This window comes from Drosophila yakuba, chromosome 3R (genome assembly GCF_016746365.2).
Source record: "Drosophila yakuba strain Tai18E2 chromosome 3R, Prin_Dyak_Tai18E2_2.1, whole genome shotgun sequence".
In the NCBI taxonomy this organism is placed as follows: domain Eukaryota; kingdom Metazoa; phylum Arthropoda; class Insecta; order Diptera; family Drosophilidae; genus Drosophila; species Drosophila yakuba.
In genome coordinates, this window is record NC_052530.2 from 6,592,344 (window position 1) to 6,613,416 (window position 21,073).

Genomic DNA, 21,073 nt, shown 5'->3' on the forward strand with positions numbered 1-21,073 from the left:
TCATCTAGATATATAAATACTTCGTTTTTTAAAGTGCATGGAATTATTCGATCCATTAATTTGGACATGGTTGAAGGCGCGTTGGTAAGACCAAATGGCATTACAGTGAATTGGTAGAGAGGTCTACCTGGTACCGTAAATGCTGTTTTATCACGCGAACTTGGCTCTAGTGGGATTTGCCAATAGGCATCTTTAAGATCCAGGCTCGTTAGATATTCCGCTTTAGGCAACCGGCTTAGGATGCCATCAATGATGGGCATTGGATAAGCATCCTTACGTGTCGCTTGGTTCACCTTTCGGCAATCTATGCATAATCGCACTTTTCCGGGTTTGCGGACCAATACAACAGGGGAAGACCACGCACTGGTCGATTCTTCAATAACCCCTAACGCAAGCATGCGATCCAGTTCATCATACATAAGTTTTTCGATAGCTGGGGACACAGGATAATGTCGCTGCTTGATAGGTACGGAATCGCCAACGTCAATGGAGTGGGAAAGCATGGTCGTTTTCCCTAGACCCTTTTCGGCAAAAGAAGGAAAGCATGTGACTACGGCGTTCAATTGCTGTTTTTGTTCTTCCGTCAGAAAACGAACATCGTCTAGGTCTACTGCTGAGAGATTACTTTCTGGACTAGGTTTCATGATAGTATATGGCAATAGCTGATATTTTGTCCAAAAGTCGATCCCTAAATACAGTGATTGTTTTAACGAAGGTACGATGTACAAAGTAATATCTTTGGTCATATTGTTATACTGAACTTCTGTGCGAATCTTGCCCACGATGTTTTGGGATTTTCCATCGGCAGTATGAACAATACTTTGAACAGGCTTATGAGGACACTTTTCTATCAGTATTTCTTCGGCTAGTTTTCCACCTATACAACTAATAGAGGCACCAGTATCCATTAATCCAGATACTGATCGGCCAAGAAGTTTTACGTCTGCGTATGGTCGTACATCAGAGGCAATAATTGCTGATAATAAAAACCGTTTTTCGATTTTTATCTGGTCATAAAAATCTCTAATACGCTGTGCAGATCGCGAAGGCTGTCGCTGGTGTTTATTGAAAGATTCGCCGGGTGGACATAATTCAGTAAAAGGATAGTCTGGTTGTTGAGACAAATCAGGGAGAGAGGGTACAGAGCAGCTATTGGTTACTCCGTATTGGTGGCTTTCGTCACCACTTGTTTGTGTGCCCCTTTCAAAGGTGCACGGCCTCGGTAGTTTTTTGAGCGACAATGAGGACATGAAGGAAGGTAGGTGTCTGGTTTGCCACACCCATAGCAGAACACACGACGTTCGGCTAAGCACTCCTGATATCTGTGTCCGATTTTGCTACAATTCCAACAGGATAAATTAATTGCGGAAATTTCAGCTGTCTCTGAATCCGACTCCACTTCGGACTCAAGACTTACCTCCTGCACAAACCTACGAGGAGCAGGAAGAGGTTTTCGAAATCCTGGCTTGACAGTCAGCATGAACGTTTCCCTTTTGCGAATAATACTCCTTAGCTGAGAAATGCTACTGATCTCCTTATATAAAAGCTCATGTTGAATTTCTGGCAATAAGTTTGACCTAATGGATTCTAACACTGATAATTCTGACAATGGTTCAGATAACTTATCAGTTAATAGGATGATACTTTCGTAAAAGTCATCAAAGGACTCCCCTTCCTTTTGTTTACGACGATAAATTTCTGCTTTAATGCTAACATCTGGACGTTCTTCCTTAAATTGATGCCGTAAGGCTTTGCATAAGGCCTTCCATTCAACTTGGGGTACACTTTGGTGGTAACGCCAATACCAATCACTAGCAACCCCTTCAAATAAAATATTGACATGGCTAGTTAGAAGCATAAAATTACCTTCTAGTGTCTGTTTGGTAAGAGCTTCGACCCTATAGATAAACATATCAATGCTCATGCCTGTTCGTCCAGCGAATCTAATTTTCCAGTTTGCAATTATTTGGCTTACGCGATCAAATCGCAACCCTGACCCTATAGTTGAGAAACTAGATTGATTTGGGACATTACTCTGCACTTGCTGTTGTCGATCTATTAACTCGGCTACTGGAGGTCTTGGCTGTTCGGGTCCAGTAGAAAGTGTCGATAAAATGTTCTGCAGCCCGGTGTGTAAAACCTGCGCTAAACGTTCGGTCTGTTTTGCCGTTGCTACGGCCATCGCCTCGGTTATCTGCTGCATATCATTTAGACCTGGAGACATATTCCTATTGTTTGCATCCTCTGAGGTAGGTATTTCGTTAGATTGGTCCATATTTAACGTTCCTGGACTAGAGTCTATCCGTACTTGTTCTTCAACACGAGTATTTATGCGCGAGGTCCCTGGAAGACTTTGTGTTGACTGACTTAATTCGGTGTTTACAGTTAAATTAAGTAAAGAAGCTTGTAAAGACGCTTTACAAACTGGACAACGGTCGCGATTGGTAGCTTTTGTATTGAAGCAAACCCAATGGAAGGTATGATTGCAGCTTGTAGACAACAACTGGGCAGTGTATTCGATAGGTTTCAAACAAATATAGCAATGAGTTTCTTGTTGAAGGTGTTCATAACTACGAGACAACGGCATTTTGTTTTCTTTAAAGAAAAGTTTTTTTTTTTTTTTTTTTTTTTTTTTTCGATAGTTATGATATAATTATTTTAGGTGTTTATAATTTTATTTTTCAATATAAATGCATAAAAATATCTAGGGATTATGAATCACTTCAATGAGCAGTTTCGACTATTAACTTTGTTTAGATTGCCATTAGGATTAGATAGAAAATAAAAGGGAAGAAAATAGATAAGAATAAGTTTTATCAGGGGTAGAGTGTAGTTTATTCACCCACAACTCTAGGTCTAAACTGAAAAGGAAACAGGAAATACAAAAATGTTAACCTGTTCAATCGGTAGGGTATGGTTTAATCACCCATATCCCTAAATCCATACTAAACAGGAACGAAGCTAAGTTTACTTTACTGGACACGAAGCACAGCCGAAGATGAAAAGGCAAACGGCATCAACTTCACTTCTTGTCACTCACGATCCAAGTCAAATAAACTAAGACATCGATACACTTTAGCGGTAGATTGTAGATTCTTTCCACCATATCAAAATCCAGCTAAAATGCAAAAGCCATCATGTGAACTATGGCAAGCGCGGTGAGTAAAGTTTATTACCTAATCCAGCGTCTAGCTCATAATTACATGCGAGTGTTACTTGGTAATAGCACCGTCATACAAGGTACTAGAAAATCCATTGTAACTGAGTCACCAAAAGAAATAAGAACATCAAGATTATTTGGACGCGGTCGAGAGATGTAAGTGACCGATTAAAATTTTATTATTCATTTGGAGCCTGCCGGATCTGGCCCCACGTTGGGCGCCATTATTTATTTGTAGCATATAACGAAGATTAGTTATATTGCGAGCAGATGTAATTGTCGTAGTGCTAACAGTGGCACGCGCTGGTTCCGGCTCTATGTTGTCGGCAATGGGCTGGGTTAGAATTTAAATACTGTAATACTACGTGCTCTTGAAAGTTAAAACAAATAAACTAAAATCGCGTGCGAATAGCCAACAAATAATCTTGAGGGAAAAGAGAAAGCTAGATCGGAAGGAAAAAAAAGATATAGTTAAAAAGAAAGGAAATCTCAAACAAAATATTCTAGTGGATCTTTTAGGCGCACCCCAGAATCTGGAGTGGCCGCTGCCCCACCCTTCCATGATCGCCACGAGCAAAACCATGTTTATTGGCGATCCCATTGGTCCACTAAGAATTCAGGTCACTGCATCAAATCCGCTGTTCATAATCCCAGATAAATAACTTCTATTCGGACTTCATTATAAATTTATTCATTAAAATTAATTAAACCAAAACCTTTCATTTGTTGTTCCTGCTTAACTTAATTTTTAACCTAAAATCCTAATTAGATAACATGTAAAATAGATTTATATATTAATAGAAAGAAAAAGTAAACAAAAATTTTAAAACCCCAAGAAATTACCTAACCTTATTTTGGTTCTTTTACTTGTTATCATGGGCGATTATTATTTTATCATTATTATATTATATATATATAGTTTTATCCTATTTTAATTATTAATGCAAAAGAAATTATTCCTAAATTATTTATTCATTGTAATAGTCGTTGTATATATGTAAGTATGAGTGAAAATACAGTGGCTGAAAAGAAAATATGTTTCAAAACCACCTATACCATTCGCATAGGTATTAATATAATATAAATGTAATATAATTCGATAAGAAGAAAAAGAAATTAAAATATTTTTAATTTACTACCGGCGTACCCAATATTTCGGTCCTCGACTGTACCTATACACGAGAGAGGCTCGGTGTACACAATATTTCGATCCTCGACTGTACCTATACACGAGAGAGGCTCGGTGTACACAATATTTCGATCCTCGACTGTACCATGCAATAACATGTTGTCGTAGGTCAAGCTTGGGTTTTGGGTTTCGCGACGAATTAGGCGATCAAAAGAAAGAATAGATTTAATATATAAAACTGTAAAATTTAAAGACTGAAAGAGCCATCCCCCAAAAATGCAATGCCGTTTTTAAATAATATATCGTTGCAAGTAATAGAGACAAATTTTGAGATATAACTTACATGTTATTTTCTCCCACGGCGAAAGTACTTTCTCCGGCGAATTTCTTCTTATTGTTTCATGTTTTGGGTCTTGATAAATGTTTGCGGAAAAAGTTGTGTATGGATATATATATATTATTGAGGTATTGCGTTGGATGAATGGCTGGAGTATGATTAACCCATTATGTTTTTAATTTTAATTATTTTTCTATATTACTATTTATTTAAAAAGTTTTTTTTTATTTTATTTATTTTTTTCTAGCTGGCATGGCCAAATCTTTCCACCACTGACTTTCACTTTTTACCTTTTTTTATTTATTTAATTTAATTTAATCTATTTATAATTTAATTTATTCTATATTTAAAATATATATAATTTCTTTTTTTTTTTTCTCGGGTATAGTAAACTCGTAGTTTTCGTAACGTTTTAAATTGAATTCATTCTTTTTGTTTTGGCGATCGTTGGTGTCCAATTATTTTATTAGTGTATTAGCACATGTTTTGTAATGCGTGCGGTAAAACCATTAGTTTGTCACAGTGTAGCCACCTCGTGGTATAACCAAAAAAAAATTGAACCGCTTAATGTGAGGGGCTTTTGTTTTCCCTTTTTTTTCGTTTTTCGCTACAGGTTTTGTTTTTCACTGAACTTTTGCGGGGGGTAGATTAATTCACACTAATAACACTTGAACACCGATAGCTTCGGCCAAAAGAGATGTTCTGATGATCGATGTGCATCGGCTACTCTGCTGGACGTGCTGCTCTGGTGGTACGGCTTGGAGCCGGCGGTTGCTTGTGGGTAGCACAAGGTGCCAGAACCTTGTGAAATTATTAAATTTTCAGTTAGATTCTGAAGTAAAAAAAAACTCGAATAAATAGTTACCTTTGATCTGGCACCGAACTAACCCCAAATTTAAATACAGTTGGTGGGATTTCTAATCTGGGCTTGGGTACTAAAGACGAAAATAATTAGCAAAAGCGAATTTCACTTTAGAAACTAACTCACCGAAGAATATCGAAATACAAAAAAATTAGAAAGAAAACGTGGGTGTGTTTTTTTTTTTTTTGGTTGGTCGCACCTGTACGTCTGATCACCTCCAAGGTTAAAACGGAAAGAGAACGACCGGCATGGCGTTCACTAGTATGCCCAGGTTGCGTTTTCTTATCTATTACAGTGTAAGCTTGCAATTTCGATAGAACCCAAACTGCATTGATAGGTTAATGGGTAGGTGGCCCTACTTAAAGCAAGTTCCTAACCCCGATAATGCTACTTTCGGACTAACCCAAAACTGTGACAAGCGACACTTCAAAGTCAGTCGCTGCAGAATTTTTAACGATGTCAGTCGATGCGTTCTTTAGTGCGAAAGTCGTAGTTCTTTTCATTTTTGCAATTATTAATTTTAAACTTGGTGAACATTACCCAAAATAATAAACTTAATTTGTATTATCTTTACATTAATGATTTACTGGTTTAAGTTTTTGGTATAATTTAGACAGTCACCACTATATTGTGATACCAAATAATAATTTCGATAAAGAATTACACGAAACGGGTAAACTTTTTAACAACCAAACATAAAAACTAGCGAAGTTATCATTATTAAATAGATTTGGCTGGAAAAAGTGATTTAAAGCCAGGGAAATCTGGGTCCAGGTGGAGGTGGATAATAATAATTCAGATGCTGATAGACCTGAGTATTGCAGTGCATTTCGCTCGGATTATGGGTTCCCGATTTATCGGGTCTAACAGGATATTCAGGTTTAAAGTTCTGCAAATTTGCCGAACGACAATAGTGGTCACCACAGCCTCTATGCATGGCCCCAGATCCTTGAGAAGCGCTACGGGATAACATTAATTAAAGCCATAGACCAAATCCCTTATCTCTCTTACATACTTTGTAGCAAACCGGGGACTACCTTTCAAATATCGATGCTGAATTCCCGGTTGCGGATAGGATGGGGCCTGCACATTACTGGAAAGATTGTTCGGGTGCCGACAGGTAGGGCTTTAAAATATCGATTGAGTCTGATACATGCACATGCAACACTTACTTAGTAGTATATCGGTGATTAACTTTTAAATTTCGATTATGTGCTGTTTTTGCATTCCCATAAAACCTGCACGGATTCCCCTCCATCATTCCTGGAGGCGAATGAGTTGTGGCCTGCACAGTCCTCGGAGGACTGGTCGTGGCCATTATCATCATTTTGCTAAAATTATCACTTCCGTAAAGTCTTGCAAACTGCTCAATGCTTTCCTGTAAGCCATTATATATGCTATAGTTAAATGTAAACAAATAATAGCGAGTTCTTACATCCGGACAAAAAATTCCGGGTAGCCGCACGCCGCTGTATTCCATGCTCTAATTTATGAAATAATTTAAAATAGTTTAATTTGGATAGTATAAAAACAGAATTTTGGAGTGGATTTGGCTTGTTGTAATGGAAACGAAAGCCGAAAATAAAATGGCAATTTTTGACAGGAAACTTATGGAATTGAACCAATATTTGACGTAGTTTTCTTGGCATATATTCATTGAAGGGAAAACAAAGATTAAATTTAAGCGCATAGAGACTTTGCAGTGAAATTTAAAGTTGAATTCAGATCAATACATTGAAGTAAGATACCTTTATTAATTTGATTACCATTCATCGGACCTTTCAGTGCCTCTGGCCAAGTTAAGCGTTAAACAGTTGACAGGCAATAATTGCACCCGCATAAGGACCTCAACTACTCGGCACATTCGTTTAATTCTCCGTTTATTAATTTACGTTGAAAATCCTTAACGACAGGTTCATATTTTTATGGCTGCCACGGCAACCTCATTACCGGCGACTTGTTGTAAATAATTATTGGCGGCTTACAAGCATTTTTTGTGCCCTTAGCGTATGCGGAATTTATGAATAAATCATTTGATCCGCATTCGCCAGTGGCTGTTCTGCTTTCGAGTGGATGACCTCTTCGCCGGATAATATGCTATATGCATTTCCGTGGCGCCACCGATTCGCCGCGCAGGTGCTTGCCGTTGAGTTTTAATTAATCGAAAACTCATAAAAATATTAAAATGCAAAAAAGCACAGGGCTTATGCCCATACGGCAATTCCAGGGCCATATCGTCAAGAGTCGATGACGAGTGGGAAATGGCGATGCATGTTTTATTGCCCGGCATGTGGTGCCACATGAGTATGAGTGGGCAAAAGGCATAAAGCGGAGAGGTCCTTGCTGTCTGCAATATATTAAATTAAGGCAGAATTTTATTTCTGCTTTTATAATTGCGCATAATGTGTCATGGCTCAACTTTTTCTTTCTAGATCATTTCATCTAAGGACTTTAATCTGAGAAAAATATCCGCTTACCAGCATTGGTAGAACAATAATCAAGACAGAATACTACAGTCGATTTCCCCAACTGTCAAATACCCGTTACTTAGTAGGATTGCCGGGAATTCTGAACATTTTCTAGAAGTGTGAGGGCGACAGTTTTGGAGGGTTTGTGGGCGTTCCAGTGCCAAACTTGCTCTGCGTTTACGTCTGAAGAATCTTAACATTCTTAACGTTCACACAGACAGACACACAGATAGATGGACATGTCTATATCGGCTTGTGATCCTGATTAAAAATATAGAGACAAAAATTATTCAGGCATGCTCCGGTAATCGTAAGATTTTTTTGATTTCGATTTGGGCCAAATCGTACGATTTCGTTTATTGGTGCCCGGTTTTCGCTAGAGAAAATCTTGAGCTGCCACCTTTTTCACAGTTTTAATTCCGATGTTCGCAATTACTTTTTTACTGCATTTGGACCATTTAAGTAATTAAATTATATAGCATTATTTACAAAGAACACATGTGGCCCTCCTTTTAATTAATTAATGAATTCTTTTATATTTTATAAGTACTTTTATCTGACTGTCCACGAACAATATGGCAACCTTCGGGATAGCTTTTGGCGACGTACTTCGACCCCTTACCAAATCGTAAATTGTTGTTGCCGACGGCAACATTTTGTTTGTAAAATCTGAGGTGGGGTCAGAAATATAACTAAGTGTGGAATTAACATCAATAGACCACTGAGTTAACTATTTTTTTCCCTTAGTAAATAAGATCTGATTTGATATAAAAAAAGGCATTTGCTTTTTATTTCGGCCAGACAAAAGTGCCCGTTTTACAAATCGAAAAATTCTTACGATTTCGAAAACCGGAGCACCAATTTTACGATTTCAAATCAAAATCGTAAAAATCTTACGAATTTGATTACCGTAATAAACATAAACATTAATTTATAATTGCCAGTTTTAAAACCAATTATAATTGTATGTGACAAATCGAATGGGTTTAACGCAGCACTGAGAAAAGCTGACAACTCTTGACCAGACAATCGATAAGTCTAGTCCCCTGGCTCGACTGTCATTACGCAAAAAATTAGTTTTTTTCTGTGAAGCTTGCGAAGGACCTATTTTTCATCATTATTATTTTTTCGTATACTACGCTAACAATGGTTGACCCCGATGTTCACCCGCAATACAAAGAACTGCAAATAGGTTTGAAGAAACACTATTTTCTAGATTGTTAATTAATATTAAATAATTATTAAATACTATTTAATTTAGGGGATAAAATTACCAAAAATGGTAATAAAAGGTAGGTCTAGATAAATATATTCTGCTGCTTTAGTAATCCCATATGGGGTTTTCAGCATCCCGCGGGAAATGTCGCCCAGCATTGAAAGAGATGAAAATTACATCAAGCCAAGTCATCACATAAGCCGTTCACGTTCTCGTCGACTAACAACAAATAGTGTTAATTCAATTATAAATCATGAAACTGATGGGTATGCTAAGAGTTTCTTCCCTATGAGCATGAGTTCAACTTCTGTTTGTAGTTCTGGATCTGTAAAATATCCATATGATCTCAACGCACAGACATCGTCGTCTATAAGTGGACAATCAGATGTAAAAAATTCCACCGTGAGCTCAAGCACAAGATCTATTTTCAGATTCGAAAGCTCTGGCTCCGAATCAAAATCCTCAAGTTCAACATCAACATCGACTTCGTCATCGTCGAAATCAGCTTTGACACCAAATGAACAAAATGTAGAAAATAATGTCAGGGACACTTTGCCCTTGAGTCAAAACTATCCCGGACCGAGATCTATTAACTGCAGCAACCCAAACTCTTTTTCAATTATCTCCAATGAAGCAATACCTTCGACTAGTCAGATTGGCGGCATGGGAGAAAGGGATGACCAGGGTAGTATCGATTCTGAAGTAATTTATAGCATCAGAGAATCAACTTCACTAATTGAACTCAAAGACAATTCCAATACGATCATTGACGAAGATCATAATCAAGAATATAATATTGGAGGGAACGTATTGCCTACGGGTCCCATTTCTTGTTCCAATTTTGATTGCCAACCCGAAGAAAGTATCCCAGCTCTTACGTCCCAGGACATGTTGCCTAGACAAATTTATAGACGAAGCCTGTCACCAAGGTCGAAAGAAGTAGCAAATGGAACAAGTAATGAGAAGGAACTAGAACTTTGCTCGATGCAATATTCTTCAACGATGATGATAGAAAATCAGCACTGTGGAGAAAAAAATGACATGGAACAGGATCTGCGCCCATTGCAAAATTCTTTGGTTTTACCGCCACCATTCAAAAGTATGACTGAGATCTTAAATCCAAGAAAAGTGCCTTTCAGTCTCAGCTCTAACGAACGCCCAAACTCGAATTTAGAGTATGAATCAAATGGAGCAAATTATAACCAGGAGAAAACTTTGTCCGAATTGCGATATAGTACAGATCCAATGGGATCCAATGACTTGGTGTATGCTTCTTCTGATAGTCTCGATATTGTTTCCGAGTTCGATGATAATCCAGAGAATCAGCAGCCTGGTGGAAAAGTAAATGCTTATAAGAAGTCGCCCGAGAAGGAGTTGTTCTCCAACAGTGGAATGCAAGTTTCGCAAGTTCTAGATACTTCACATTCCGTAGAATGCGAACAACGTAAAATGTTTGGAAAAGAGGTAGCAGTTAAGTTTCAGTCCACTATACCAACTGATAATTGTGGACTTCTTAAAGGTCCAACTCATTTTTTGAAGATGCCTTCTTTCATACCCGTGGAATCCAAGCCATACGTGCCTCAAACCTTTGAGAATCGCATGACTAAAGATGATTTAAAGGATGAACAGGCGCGCGAGGATTTCTTAAATCGTCTAAGGGCAACTGTTAGGTGGCGAGAGGACGAAAACAAAGTCAAGGAGTCGAATTCGAAAATTGTTCGCTGGTCCGATGGCAGCGAGACTTTCCATGTGGGCGATGAGGTTTTCGATGTAATGCACCACCCGGTGACCGATAACCAGAACCATTTGTATGTTCGCCTGGCCAGCTGCTACCAGCCTCAGGGAACGATCAAGGATAAGATGACGCTGCGTCCCATGCTGGACTCCAGTTTCGGGCAGAGCCATGTCCAGGGGTTGCGTAATCGAACCACCAATAAGCCGCAACAGGGGTGCGTCAAGGTGATAATGGACTTGGGTTCCAACCCCGAGCAGGATCAGGAGTGGCTCATGAAGCAGGAACTGGCAAAGCTTCGCCAGGAGGAGCGTGGAAACCGACGTGAGATGATCAAGAATCGGCATTTGAAACGTGGCAAGCCCTACCAGGGCTCAGATCGCAATGTGGCTAAAAAGTCAGAGACATTCCAAGAGGACGATTCAGTGGACGGCGAGGCAAACTTTGAGGACGAGGATATGGATAGAGCAATGGGCCCAGAGGAACCTACCGATGATTACATGGACGACGAACCTTCTTGCAGCACACCGAAGTCCAAGGAGGGAAAGCAATCCATTAACGAAGACGGTTTCCCGATCGGAGGTGCTATCCGCAAGGCCAGGCGGTTGGTCTATTCTGATTTAAGCTCGGACTAAATATTAAATAGCCGTTGGTTACGAATCTGAATAAACATAAGGCATTAGCCAGCCCACAACAAAGAGTAGAGTAGAGCGTAGCTGCAACTGATAATTAATTAACAATTTCTCGCCCCCACGGGGGCGTACGGCCATTGCCGTAATTAGGGGGCGTGGCAGCAGAGGCACACATTGGTAGCCTGCGCAGAAATTGCTTAAGGTCACAATGGGGTCGTGATTGCAGCGCGGAGCACTCTAACCCAAATGCCATTGTCCGACTGCCAAACTGGCCGGCATTCCAACGCCCAAAGCAATTAGTGGTAGGTGCATTAGATTGCTGCCTGGTGTTTTTGGGAGATTGGACTCGTGACTTGGTGGGTCGTATGTGGATTTTGGAGGCGGCAAGTGGGTGGGTTTCGGGTCAGCGGCTCAGTCGGATTCTGCTCTATGATTCCAACTTGATATTTGTCACCCTCCAAAAGCTGACTGCATCACAGGTATCCGAAATAACAAGAATTCTCAGGTTGATCAAAATTTAAAAATGAATGCAACATTCAAAAAGTAGCTCATAAAAAATACATTTTGCTGTTAATTATGAATAGAATTTAAAAGTTTTTCTCGTTAAAAAATAGTTTCTCTTTGAGACAATGAACTTAACTGCTTTTGAAGGAACATATACGATTAAGTTCAGTGCATTAGTACATAAATAAAATAAAACATCTAGAAATATTCCATTTTTAGACATTTTTATACACGTTGCTCGTAGTTAGGGGTATTCTAAATTCGTTGAAAAGTAGGATGTCCGTCTGTCCATATGCTTGTCAAGATGCCGGGAAGCAGTACGTACGTAAGTCTCTCAATATATAATGAAACATCTGCATTACATTACCTTACATTACATTTTATTTTTCTTCAAGCATTTATGCTTAACTTTCCTTTTCAGTTAACACCAATCATAATGAGAAACTTGAGCTGTGATGCCTATTAATTAACATTGGACCCAGCATTATTGATTTTCGAAATGCATTCAGTCATGATGTGGACGGAGAGAGTTGTATTTGCTCATTTAACTGGTGAAATTTGATCAGGAGCTCCTGAAACTTATGGGCTTGCATGCCACGGGGGAATTGTGTGTACTGACAAGGCTCGTTTGCTTCAAAGGCACATAAGCTCATTACAATGCCAGTGTCTTGACGTTGCTGCCTTAGCATTCAGAGCAACGCATTCGAATGTAACCGAGATATAGGCCCCCCCACATGCTATGGGCTATAAACTAAACTGTCACGGATTTTCGGGCTGGGCCGAAAATCGACCAGCTACACGACACGCCCGTAGGCCAAATATCTTGCACACATATTTGTCGACAAGTTGGCAAACTGTGCGGGCAAAAGGTGCAAGTGGGTCGGTGGCATGTCAGCCTTTGTGCTAATGCAATTTAGTGCCTCCTGCAGCAAATGAACCTTGATTATGTGTTTATTAGACACCAATTTACGCCTGCTGCAATGTTGCCTCTTCTCCGTCGGCCGCTTCTCGTATACGTAAAATTTCATACCTCCATTGTCATAAATATCATCTGTCGGTTTACCTGCATTTATACATTCCAGTTATGGGCTCAGCCTCTCAGAATTTAATTACATCGATACTGCTGATCAATGAGGCGAAACTGGGGAAGTGTTGCTTAGTATATCTGCTTGTTGATTAAAAGTCCTATTTATTGATTAAAAGTAATATTTTTACCGTATAACTTTTGTTCGGGACAATGCACTTAAGACCTCAGGCTCAGGCACGGATTTTGTACGCTCTAATTAATTCAGGTGATTCGAATAAATAGCGCACACTAAAATTACAACGGCGTGCAAAATTAATTGGTTATTGTGTTAATGTAATATTATTGAAATGTTTTTCATGTAGGGGTGGCAAACTAAATAACCAAAAACCATTACACTTCAAAATTAATTCACTGAAAGCTTGTGCCTTTATGATCTAATAAAATGATAAGTAACCCACTTTTCATGACCGACCCATAACCCATATCAAATTTTGTTCCCTGCCTGATGAGCCCGAAAGGTATTCTGACCACTTACAACCGTCAAGTAGATACACTCATTAACCCGAAAGTCTTGGTTTTATAGCCATTAAACATATGCGTGAAGTTGTTCTCGTTAGCCAAAGCAAACACAATTACACTTACGCACTCAAATTTATTTACAGCACATAAAGTAGACACTCGTTTTCGCACACACACCCGCCAGTTTACATACCTCAAAGACATTAATTATTTATGAAGAGACAGGCTGAAATGGAAGCTCGCTGCACTGGAGAAAGGAATGTAATAAAATTACAAGCGAATGCCGTAAACCCGAAAGGTTTTGAAATTCGAGCAAGAGAAGGCCGTATTAAATTTGCTGGCCGTGACAACTGGCAAACTGGCTAACTGGTAAGCTGGTCCCCAGTAATTAGAGGCTCTTTTAAAGCTAACGTTTCTCCAGACAGTAGATGGGACAGTGGGCACATCTCACTTGTCAACGCAGCAATTTGACAGGACCCGCAATGAAAAGCCCAGATATATGTACATATATATATGTACATCTGTATATATACTATATTTTTCTACAAACGCAAGGATAACGTAACCACAAAAACGTAGCGAATGCCGACCGAACAAACCGATGGAGGAGGTCATTGTTGGTAAGGTGAGAATTATAATTTTTATTTATATAAGGATAAATCTCCTTTAAGTTTGATGAGCTCTAGAACCACATTCCATATTATAGTAATGTTATAATGATTGGTTTCAGAAACATTTTGTATACATATTTAAAACGACTTACTTGAGTACGCTATAATATTAATGAACAATCTTTATTTTATTATTTCTAATTTATTTCAAGAATAACAGAAAACATTTCTTCTTATCGAACAAAAATGAAGGAAATTGGTAAAATCTTTTAGTTTTACCACAATATTTTCGGTAAGCTCTGCCTTTATGGAGCGCGCTGTATAAATGTATATATGTCTCTCTTCAGATACTCAACTTGTATTCTCAACCACTTTGGCTTTGTAGATTTTATGTCTTGCGGCTTGCATTATAAAATTAGTGGCATGCTCTAATGTGGCAAATAGTTGATGGGTGGTTCGTAAATGGGTGGTGTGACAGTAGAGGTTTGTGGGTCAATTTAGTCCCCTGGGCGACTTTAGAGAATTTCTGTATGTGACAGTTGTTGAAATTTTACTGTCTCTCATTAACAATTGGCAATTATGCCGTAAACTCGAAATGTGTTTGTGCACATGTATTGTGCTAGTACTTGCTTAAAACAATGGGCGCTTAGGCAGCGAAATTATTTCCTTTTATTTCATTCCATATGCAGCCGAAATGGTATTAATTGCATTACCATACCAATGTTTGCGGACACTGAAGAGCCCGAAAATCGAATGTGTGTGTCATTAGTTGAATATGCATTAACGTTCATAAATAACTTTACACTTAATGCGAAACGGGTCGAATGGACACCATATGAGCAGATATACACATATCCTCCCGTAATGCATTTAAGCGGTTTTCGTTGATCACATTTATCATTAAAGCTGCAATCATTGAATTAATAATTCACAGAAACAAGCATAACTGTAAATTGCAAATCTGCTTGATTTGACTAATTGTTGAAATTGATAGCAATAATTGAAATATTTGGGCGCTCAAGAGCTATTGCATTACATAACCCTATTAATCTCTCAGCAGATGGAATAGGATAAATTAGGAAATCTTTTTATAATAGCACAATTCTCGCATCCACTCAAGATATTAATCGACGCTTTCAGTCAAGTTTTTAGGAAAATTAAATTAAACTGTAAATTACCGTAAAAATCTTTTTTATCCTTGTTATACCTGTCTCGCATTTTTTTTGTAAGCCATCACATTTTGGTTATTCTGTTAATTAAATAAATACACTTTTGAGAATTCTGATGATAGTAATATGTCACCTGTTGTCACCTGTCATCGTGAGATACAATCCGGTACTGAGTTAAGTTTTCATCAAGTAATGCACCGCTTGTTCTATCGTTTATTTTTCAAATTCAGTCGAAATTCAAACCCAAAGTGGTCATGTTCGAGTTCCTTCATTTGATGAGCGCACCCAAACTTTCCACCGGGATTTTGAGATACAATTTTCGTTACGCGCAATTTATTGGAGCTATCTTTTTCTGTCTACACAATAAAAAGGATGTGGAAACTGTATTTAATCACAATTGGCTCAAGTGGCTGAATGTTACGCATCGGATATTTACCTTCTGCAGATTCTTTTGGCTCTATTTGGCGACCATATCAATGGATACAAATGTGCAACACATTCTTTATGGTATGCGACTTTTACTGAGCATTCCCAACGTTGTAATAATCTTGGTCTACCAAATTGTTCGAGGCCAAGAAATAATTGATCTTGTCAACCAGTTTTTGCATCTCTTTCGGAAAGTGAATGATTTATTTCAACCGAAAACACCTGGATTTGGCGGCAGACGAGAATTGATATTAATACTACTGAATTTGATTTCCTTCGCCCATGAGCAAACATATCTGTGGTTTACGGTACGAAAAGTATATTCTTGGCGGTTTTTTATCAATTGGTGGTGCGACTTTTACGTAGTCAGTGCCACCAATATGTTTATCCACATCAATTTTATCGGCTATCTCAGTCTGGGTGTTCTTTATTCCGAGGTCAATAAATATGTTTATACAAACTTGCAAATTCAATTACAAAAGTTAAATACTTCGTCCAGCCAAAAAAAAATACGAAGGGTACAAAATCGTTTGGAAAAATGCATAAGCTTATACAGAGAGATATATAACACCAGCGTTTCGTTTCACAAGCTATTTGTTCTTCCCCTTTTTCTGGCACTGATATATAAGTTTGCACTAATCGCCTTGATCGGCCGGAATGTGGCTGTAGAATTTTATTCAAGCAGCTTTGTTTTCTGGATACTTTTGCTCAAACACGTGTTAGATCTTTTTCTGGTAACTGTCTCCGTTCAGGGTGCTGTTAATCAATATTTAAACATTGGGTTGGAATTTGGAAATGTCGGCGAACTAAGCAAGTTTCAAACTACGGTTAGTCAATTTATTTTGATCAATTTTATACTAATTTTAATATTTTATTCATTGCAGCTGGATATTTTATTCATCCATCTAAGGCTTTGCCACTTTCGAGTCAGCATTTTGGGTCTATTTGATGTTACCAATAAGCTTTTTTTAAAGTTCATATCAGCACTTATATCTTTGCTAGCTTTTATTGCACAATATAAAATGCAGAAGAAAACGGGCTAGGTCATTTTATAAGTTATTCGGTTTCATTTAATAGAAGAAGTCCTTAGAAGATGATTTGTTTTTCCTTTAGCTCAATAATATGTTGTAATAAAATAAAAAAAAATATGCTCAATAAATTAAAATTGTATAAATTACCAGCCTCAAATCGCTGTAGTATGCTGTAACATAATATTTGCCGTACCCTGTGAAGTCACCTAATAAACTGCATTTACGTGAAAGCCACTAAATTTTGAAAGATCGCACCATATGCCCGTGTGGCCACCTGTCAGGGGGCACATAGCTCATTTTAATGGCTGTGGAAATGAACTTTTGCCACGTGATTTGCCCAGAAGTTGGACCTTGGGGCCAGTCACATCAATAGATAATTTTTCATAATTAAAGTTTATGTGTATGTGGTTCGCTTATCCAACACACTTTCCCCGGTGGAGTAATCCCTCGACTCGCTTTGGGTTCATTAAGGATCATAAAATGTTTCATTTTCATTCCAGGAAACGTTTTGTTTAGTGGTGATTATTGTGTTGCTTCCACAGGAATTTTAAACCGAAAAAAAAACTTGGCTTTAGTATGTCATACACAATTTGCTTTGATTTATTAAATTTCATGTTCATCCTTTTTGCCTTAGCTCAATTTACAAACATTTTTTTAATGTATTAAGCCAATTAAGGTTGACATGCAGACGGAAAACTGTAACACTGACCGTTGTCCTTCGAGCAGGTTGTCCTTCCCGAGAAGATTAATTTAGACGGAGCTGCCTTTGTGTTTCATTAAACAGATTTGGTATTATTTACTTAAACACTTAAAATAAATGTGCAAATATTTCTATCGGCTGCTGAGTTTAATTGAAATTCCTTCGTCCTGTCCCTGTTCTGGTCAGCCTGCTATCCTTGAGGTGACAATTTAAGCACGCTCAATGCCAACGGATAATGACGTTGATTGTGGCATCATCTTGGTAGTTTCTTCCGTCTCGTTCTCTTCCTTACAGCCATCCATCAATCGCAGGACCCGGCTTCCTGGTCGTCCTGGAAGCCTGGTCTTCTGAGCAGCAGCTGCAGCATCATCGGCAAAAGCAACAAAGGCACATCATGTTGAGATGTTGCCATTGCTGTCCTCATCCCTCTTTCAAGGACCTGCGTTCTGCTTCCCATGTGTATCCTTGGGCCCATGCTCGTTCTCCGTTGTTCTTGTTGCACTTTGCTATGACATTTTGAGTTTATGGCATATTTGCATTATGGCTCTGCTGCCTGGCCCGGCCTTTCCTACGTCCTACGTCCTTCTCGTAGCAGTGTGTGTCCTTTTCATGGTGCACTTGAACAATGACGTTGACTTTGTCGTTGAGGTTGCCATGAATGCATGGGCCAGGACTCTGAACCGGACTCCTGCTGACGCAGCTGTTAACAAGGCAAATAACAACGCATGCTTGCATAAAAATTATGCAAGGCTTAACAACCTAAAACTATTTCGACCCCGCCCAGCTCCCTTAATTGGTCAATTTCGCTGCCATCTCTTGGCCCACGCACGACCTATGCACAAAATGGGATATTCTTGAGCGCTTTTTAAGGCTCAATCTGTGTCCACCCATCCAGCTCATCAATGGGTTCCGACTGTCACTGCCCAGTTAGAGTTGCATTTTGTCATCTGGACTGCTGGATAGCATGGCAACGAGAGTAAGCCGGCAGATCACTTTGCAAGGCCTTCATCTATCAAGCATTACCGTACGGCTTTCGGCCAAATCTATTTAAGTTCAACCCAGGCACGTTTTGGGTTGCACAGTACAGAGCGAAAATAGGAGAGAAATAGGTCATTAGTCAACGTACTCCCAAGATTGACGAGGTTTTCAGTTGTAACAATTTTATAAATTTAAATATATGTCTTTCTTTCGTGAAATAAGTCGGATATTTATAGCAATATTACAAAAACGCGTAATATAATATACAAATACGCGTTATCACAGTCACATTATCATTATCACGTTCTTTTGATATTTAATAGTTAGAAATAAATGAATAAATTAGTGAGTCATTGCATTATATTGAAAACTCCAGGAATATATGTCAACATATTAAATTTCTTCAGATATAACACTTAGTTAGAACACTGAATGCTTCATGTTTTTTCCCGTGTACATGAAACGTTGTGGCGTATTATAGTTTATGCCTTTTAAATATTACCAAAATTAAAGTCAAGCTTAGTCCCAGAAAACTTCATAAGCCGTTTAGCCGTTTTAGTCTTTTGTTATCCCTCTCTAATGTCAGACTTTCATGTGGAGCAAGTGACTGTGTTGATATCACTTTTAATTGGAAGTTCAGAGACTCGCATTTGACTCAGTATAAAATGCTGCATGTCACACTGCAAACGCTCTGACTGACCACGGATAAAGCTACGATTTTGTTTCACAATTTACCACGCTTTTGCTTTTTTATGCTTAACAAACGTGTCTGTTAACCAAAAAATCGGGTAAGGAAGAAAGAACTTTAACAAAACCCCACTGATGTTGATAAAGACAGTGATGAGAAGGATGTTGCAGATACAAGCACGCATACACACCCGTGCTAAAACAAAGTTGAACAAAGCAAGGGTCCACAATGTATACACTAAACCTGAAAGTGTAGCAATTTGCTAAACAAGAAAATAATTGACTTGCCACGATATGTGGCAAGCTATATCACACATTCCCGGGCGAAGGAGAAGCATTCTTAAAGAGAGCAAATTGAATTTCAACCGAAGGAAGAGCGGCGCGCCTAAGTATGCAACACTTTTTTTTCCAGCCCTCCACTTGAGCGGCTAATGGCGTAGAAAAACGGGTCGCGTGAAAAGCGCATGGCATAAAAATGTATGCCCTCAAATGAAGCCCGTGATGGCTGCCAGTCATTGTTGCTGCTTTTATTGCTGTTGATGCTGATAAGTGGAACTTGAGCGTCAACAATGCATGATGCCGGCCCCCGTCATGACCCTATTTTTCCCACTTCCACTGCACTCGGCGATAAGATAAATTAATTCAAGTAGTTGGCCAGACACTAAGCCCAAACTAACGCCCACAATTCCACTCCAATGCCACCCATGGCCGACTGGCCAACTGGTCGACTGGCCAACTGGTCGACTGGCCAACGAAATTAGCTTCATTTTCCAACACCCCCCGCCATCAAAGAACATGCATAATGACTTGACCTGCGGCTTATGAAATTCGAAAAGCGGCTACAGCATGCGGGTGTCCACTGATGATGATACGGAGTGTGGGGCAGGACAATCAGGACGACGATGATGCCATGTCAACAGGCCCGAGACACGCGTCGCCAATTGCCGTCCCGTGATTTAGCATCCAAAAATTGTGGCCTTAGGCCGCCCAAAAACTCAGCCGTCGCTCGTCAAACAACGCAAATTAGAGCGCGTGGGGAATTTTCATTCTGCTGCCAAAGAATGTAATCAAGCCACGAGCTGCAAATTGCGATCGAGTTAATTGAACCCCGCCGATATGTGACTGAGTTTGAAAAAGAATATCATTCAAAAAATAACATTCGCTACGGTTTACTGTGGTAACGCAAGTTAAAGTTTGTGTTCTATCTTAAAATATCGCTGTAGTCTGAGGTTGGAAATCCAATGTTTACTGAAAATAGGGTTAAAAAGTGGTTGAAAATTATTGAAAATTTCAATAACTATTTAAAAAAGCATCCATATTATTTTTCAATTTATTTCTATATAATATTACCATAATTTATTCCTTGCAAAAACGAAGATTATTTGCTTAAATTCACGTACAACTTAGGCTTTTTCAAAAAAAGACTTCATAATTTAAATTTAATTGTATTTGCTAACTTATTTGCTTAATTTCTGTACTTTAAACAGTTTATTTAGCACTTTTTAGCCAAAGTTTAAGAATCACAAAATAACTGTGTCCTTTGAGAAAGGGGGAAAATATTTAAAGGTACTGAAGTGCATAAGAGACCTTACAGGCTGAATGCTTCATATTTACCGATGACTGAAGTGGCTGTTCATCGACATCGTTATAATCAACTCTTATCCAAACATATCCGTAATTTCTAATCAAATGTAAAATGAATAATTAAACTGTTACGTTGATTTTCAAGCCGTTCAAACGGAAATTGCGTCCGATGGAGATCAAGGAAATTTTCCCTACCCCAGCTCCTTTGAATCGCTTGCTCTTTGAATATAGCCAGTCTGGCCACCTATGTAAATTTTAGCCAAGTATACCAGGCTGTGGAGTCCTATTGGTAAACAGACTT

At 38.7% G+C, this 21,073-nt stretch overlaps 3 protein-coding genes across 5 annotated transcripts; 2 read left to right on the forward strand and 1 right to left on the reverse strand.

Moving 5' to 3' along the window:
- Window positions 1-6,052: 6,052 nt before the first annotated feature.
- On the reverse strand, window positions 6,053-7,113 carry LOC26535415. 2 transcript variants are annotated; one of them, XM_015189370.3, is made up of 4 exons: window positions 6,924-7,113; window positions 6,661-6,866; window positions 6,504-6,581; window positions 6,053-6,447 (listed from the first exon to the last, which is right to left on the reverse strand). In XM_015189370.3, the coding sequence occupies exons 1-4, from the start codon at window positions 6,966-6,968 to the stop codon at window positions 6,237-6,239; spliced, it is 540 nt and encodes a 179-aa protein (XP_015044856.2). In that variant the 5' UTR covers window positions 6,969-7,113; the 3' UTR covers window positions 6,053-6,236. The 2 variants fall into 2 exon arrangements, with proteins under 2 accessions (XP_015044856.2, XP_039231514.1); XM_039375580.2 differs by having other exon boundaries at window positions 6,504-6,614; window positions 6,924-7,081.
- Window positions 7,114-8,971: 1,858 nt separating this feature from the next.
- Window positions 8,972-11,602, forward strand: LOC6535774 (RNA polymerase-associated protein LEO1). Of its 2 annotated transcripts, XM_039375579.2 has the most exons (4): window positions 8,972-9,148; window positions 9,218-9,248; window positions 9,304-9,438; window positions 9,490-11,602. In XM_039375579.2, the coding sequence occupies exons 1-4, from the start codon at window positions 9,103-9,105 to the stop codon at window positions 11,537-11,539; spliced, it is 2,262 nt and encodes a 753-aa protein (XP_039231513.1). In that variant the 5' UTR covers window positions 8,972-9,102; the 3' UTR covers window positions 11,540-11,602. The 2 variants fall into 2 exon arrangements, with proteins under 2 accessions (XP_039231513.1, XP_015047348.2); XM_015191862.3 differs by having other exon boundaries at window positions 9,304-11,602.
- A 3,902-nt stretch (window positions 11,603-15,504) lies between these two features.
- LOC6535775 (putative gustatory receptor 92a) lies at window positions 15,505-16,835 on the forward strand. Its single transcript, XM_002096362.2, has 2 exons — window positions 15,505-16,619; window positions 16,677-16,835. Exons 1-2 carry the CDS (start codon window positions 15,621-15,623, stop codon window positions 16,833-16,835), a joined length of 1,158 nt encoding a protein of 385 aa, XP_002096398.2. The 5' UTR covers window positions 15,505-15,620.
- The last annotated feature ends 4,238 nt before the right edge of the window (window positions 16,836-21,073 follow it).

What these genes read in the sequence shown, in the direction of transcription:
- LOC26535415 (XM_039375580.2), bottom strand. Translation starts at nt 6,968, where the DNA reads ATGGAATACAGCGGCGTGCGGCTACCCGGAATTTTTTGTCCGGAT. An exon ending in CCGGAATTTTTTGTCCGGAT is followed by an intron (nt 6,867 to 6,923) that starts GTAAGAACTCGC and finishes AATGGCTTACAG; the next exon opens with GAAAGCATTGAGCAGTTTGC. An exon ending in AGTCCCCGGTTTGCTACAAA is followed by an intron (nt 6,448 to 6,503) that starts GTATGTAAGAGA and finishes GTTATCCCGTAG; the next exon opens with CGCTTCTCAAGGATCTGGGG.
- LOC6535774 (XM_015191862.3), top strand. Translation starts at nt 9,103, where the DNA reads ATGGTTGACCCCGATGTTCACCCGCAATACAAAGAACTGCAAATAG. An exon ending in ATACAAAGAACTGCAAATAG is followed by an intron (nt 9,149 to 9,217) that starts GTTTGAAGAAAC and finishes TATTTAATTTAG; the next exon opens with GGGATAAAATTACCAAAAAT. An exon ending in ACCAAAAATGGTAATAAAAG is followed by an intron (nt 9,249 to 9,303) that starts GTAGGTCTAGAT and finishes TGGGGTTTTCAG; the next exon opens with CATCCCGCGGGAAATGTCGC.
- LOC6535775 (XM_002096362.2), top strand. Translation starts at nt 15,621, where the DNA reads ATGTTCGAGTTCCTTCATTTGATGAGCGCACCCAAACTTTCCACCGGG. An exon ending in TAAGCAAGTTTCAAACTACG is followed by an intron (nt 16,620 to 16,676) that starts GTTAGTCAATTT and finishes TATTCATTGCAG; the next exon opens with CTGGATATTTTATTCATCCA.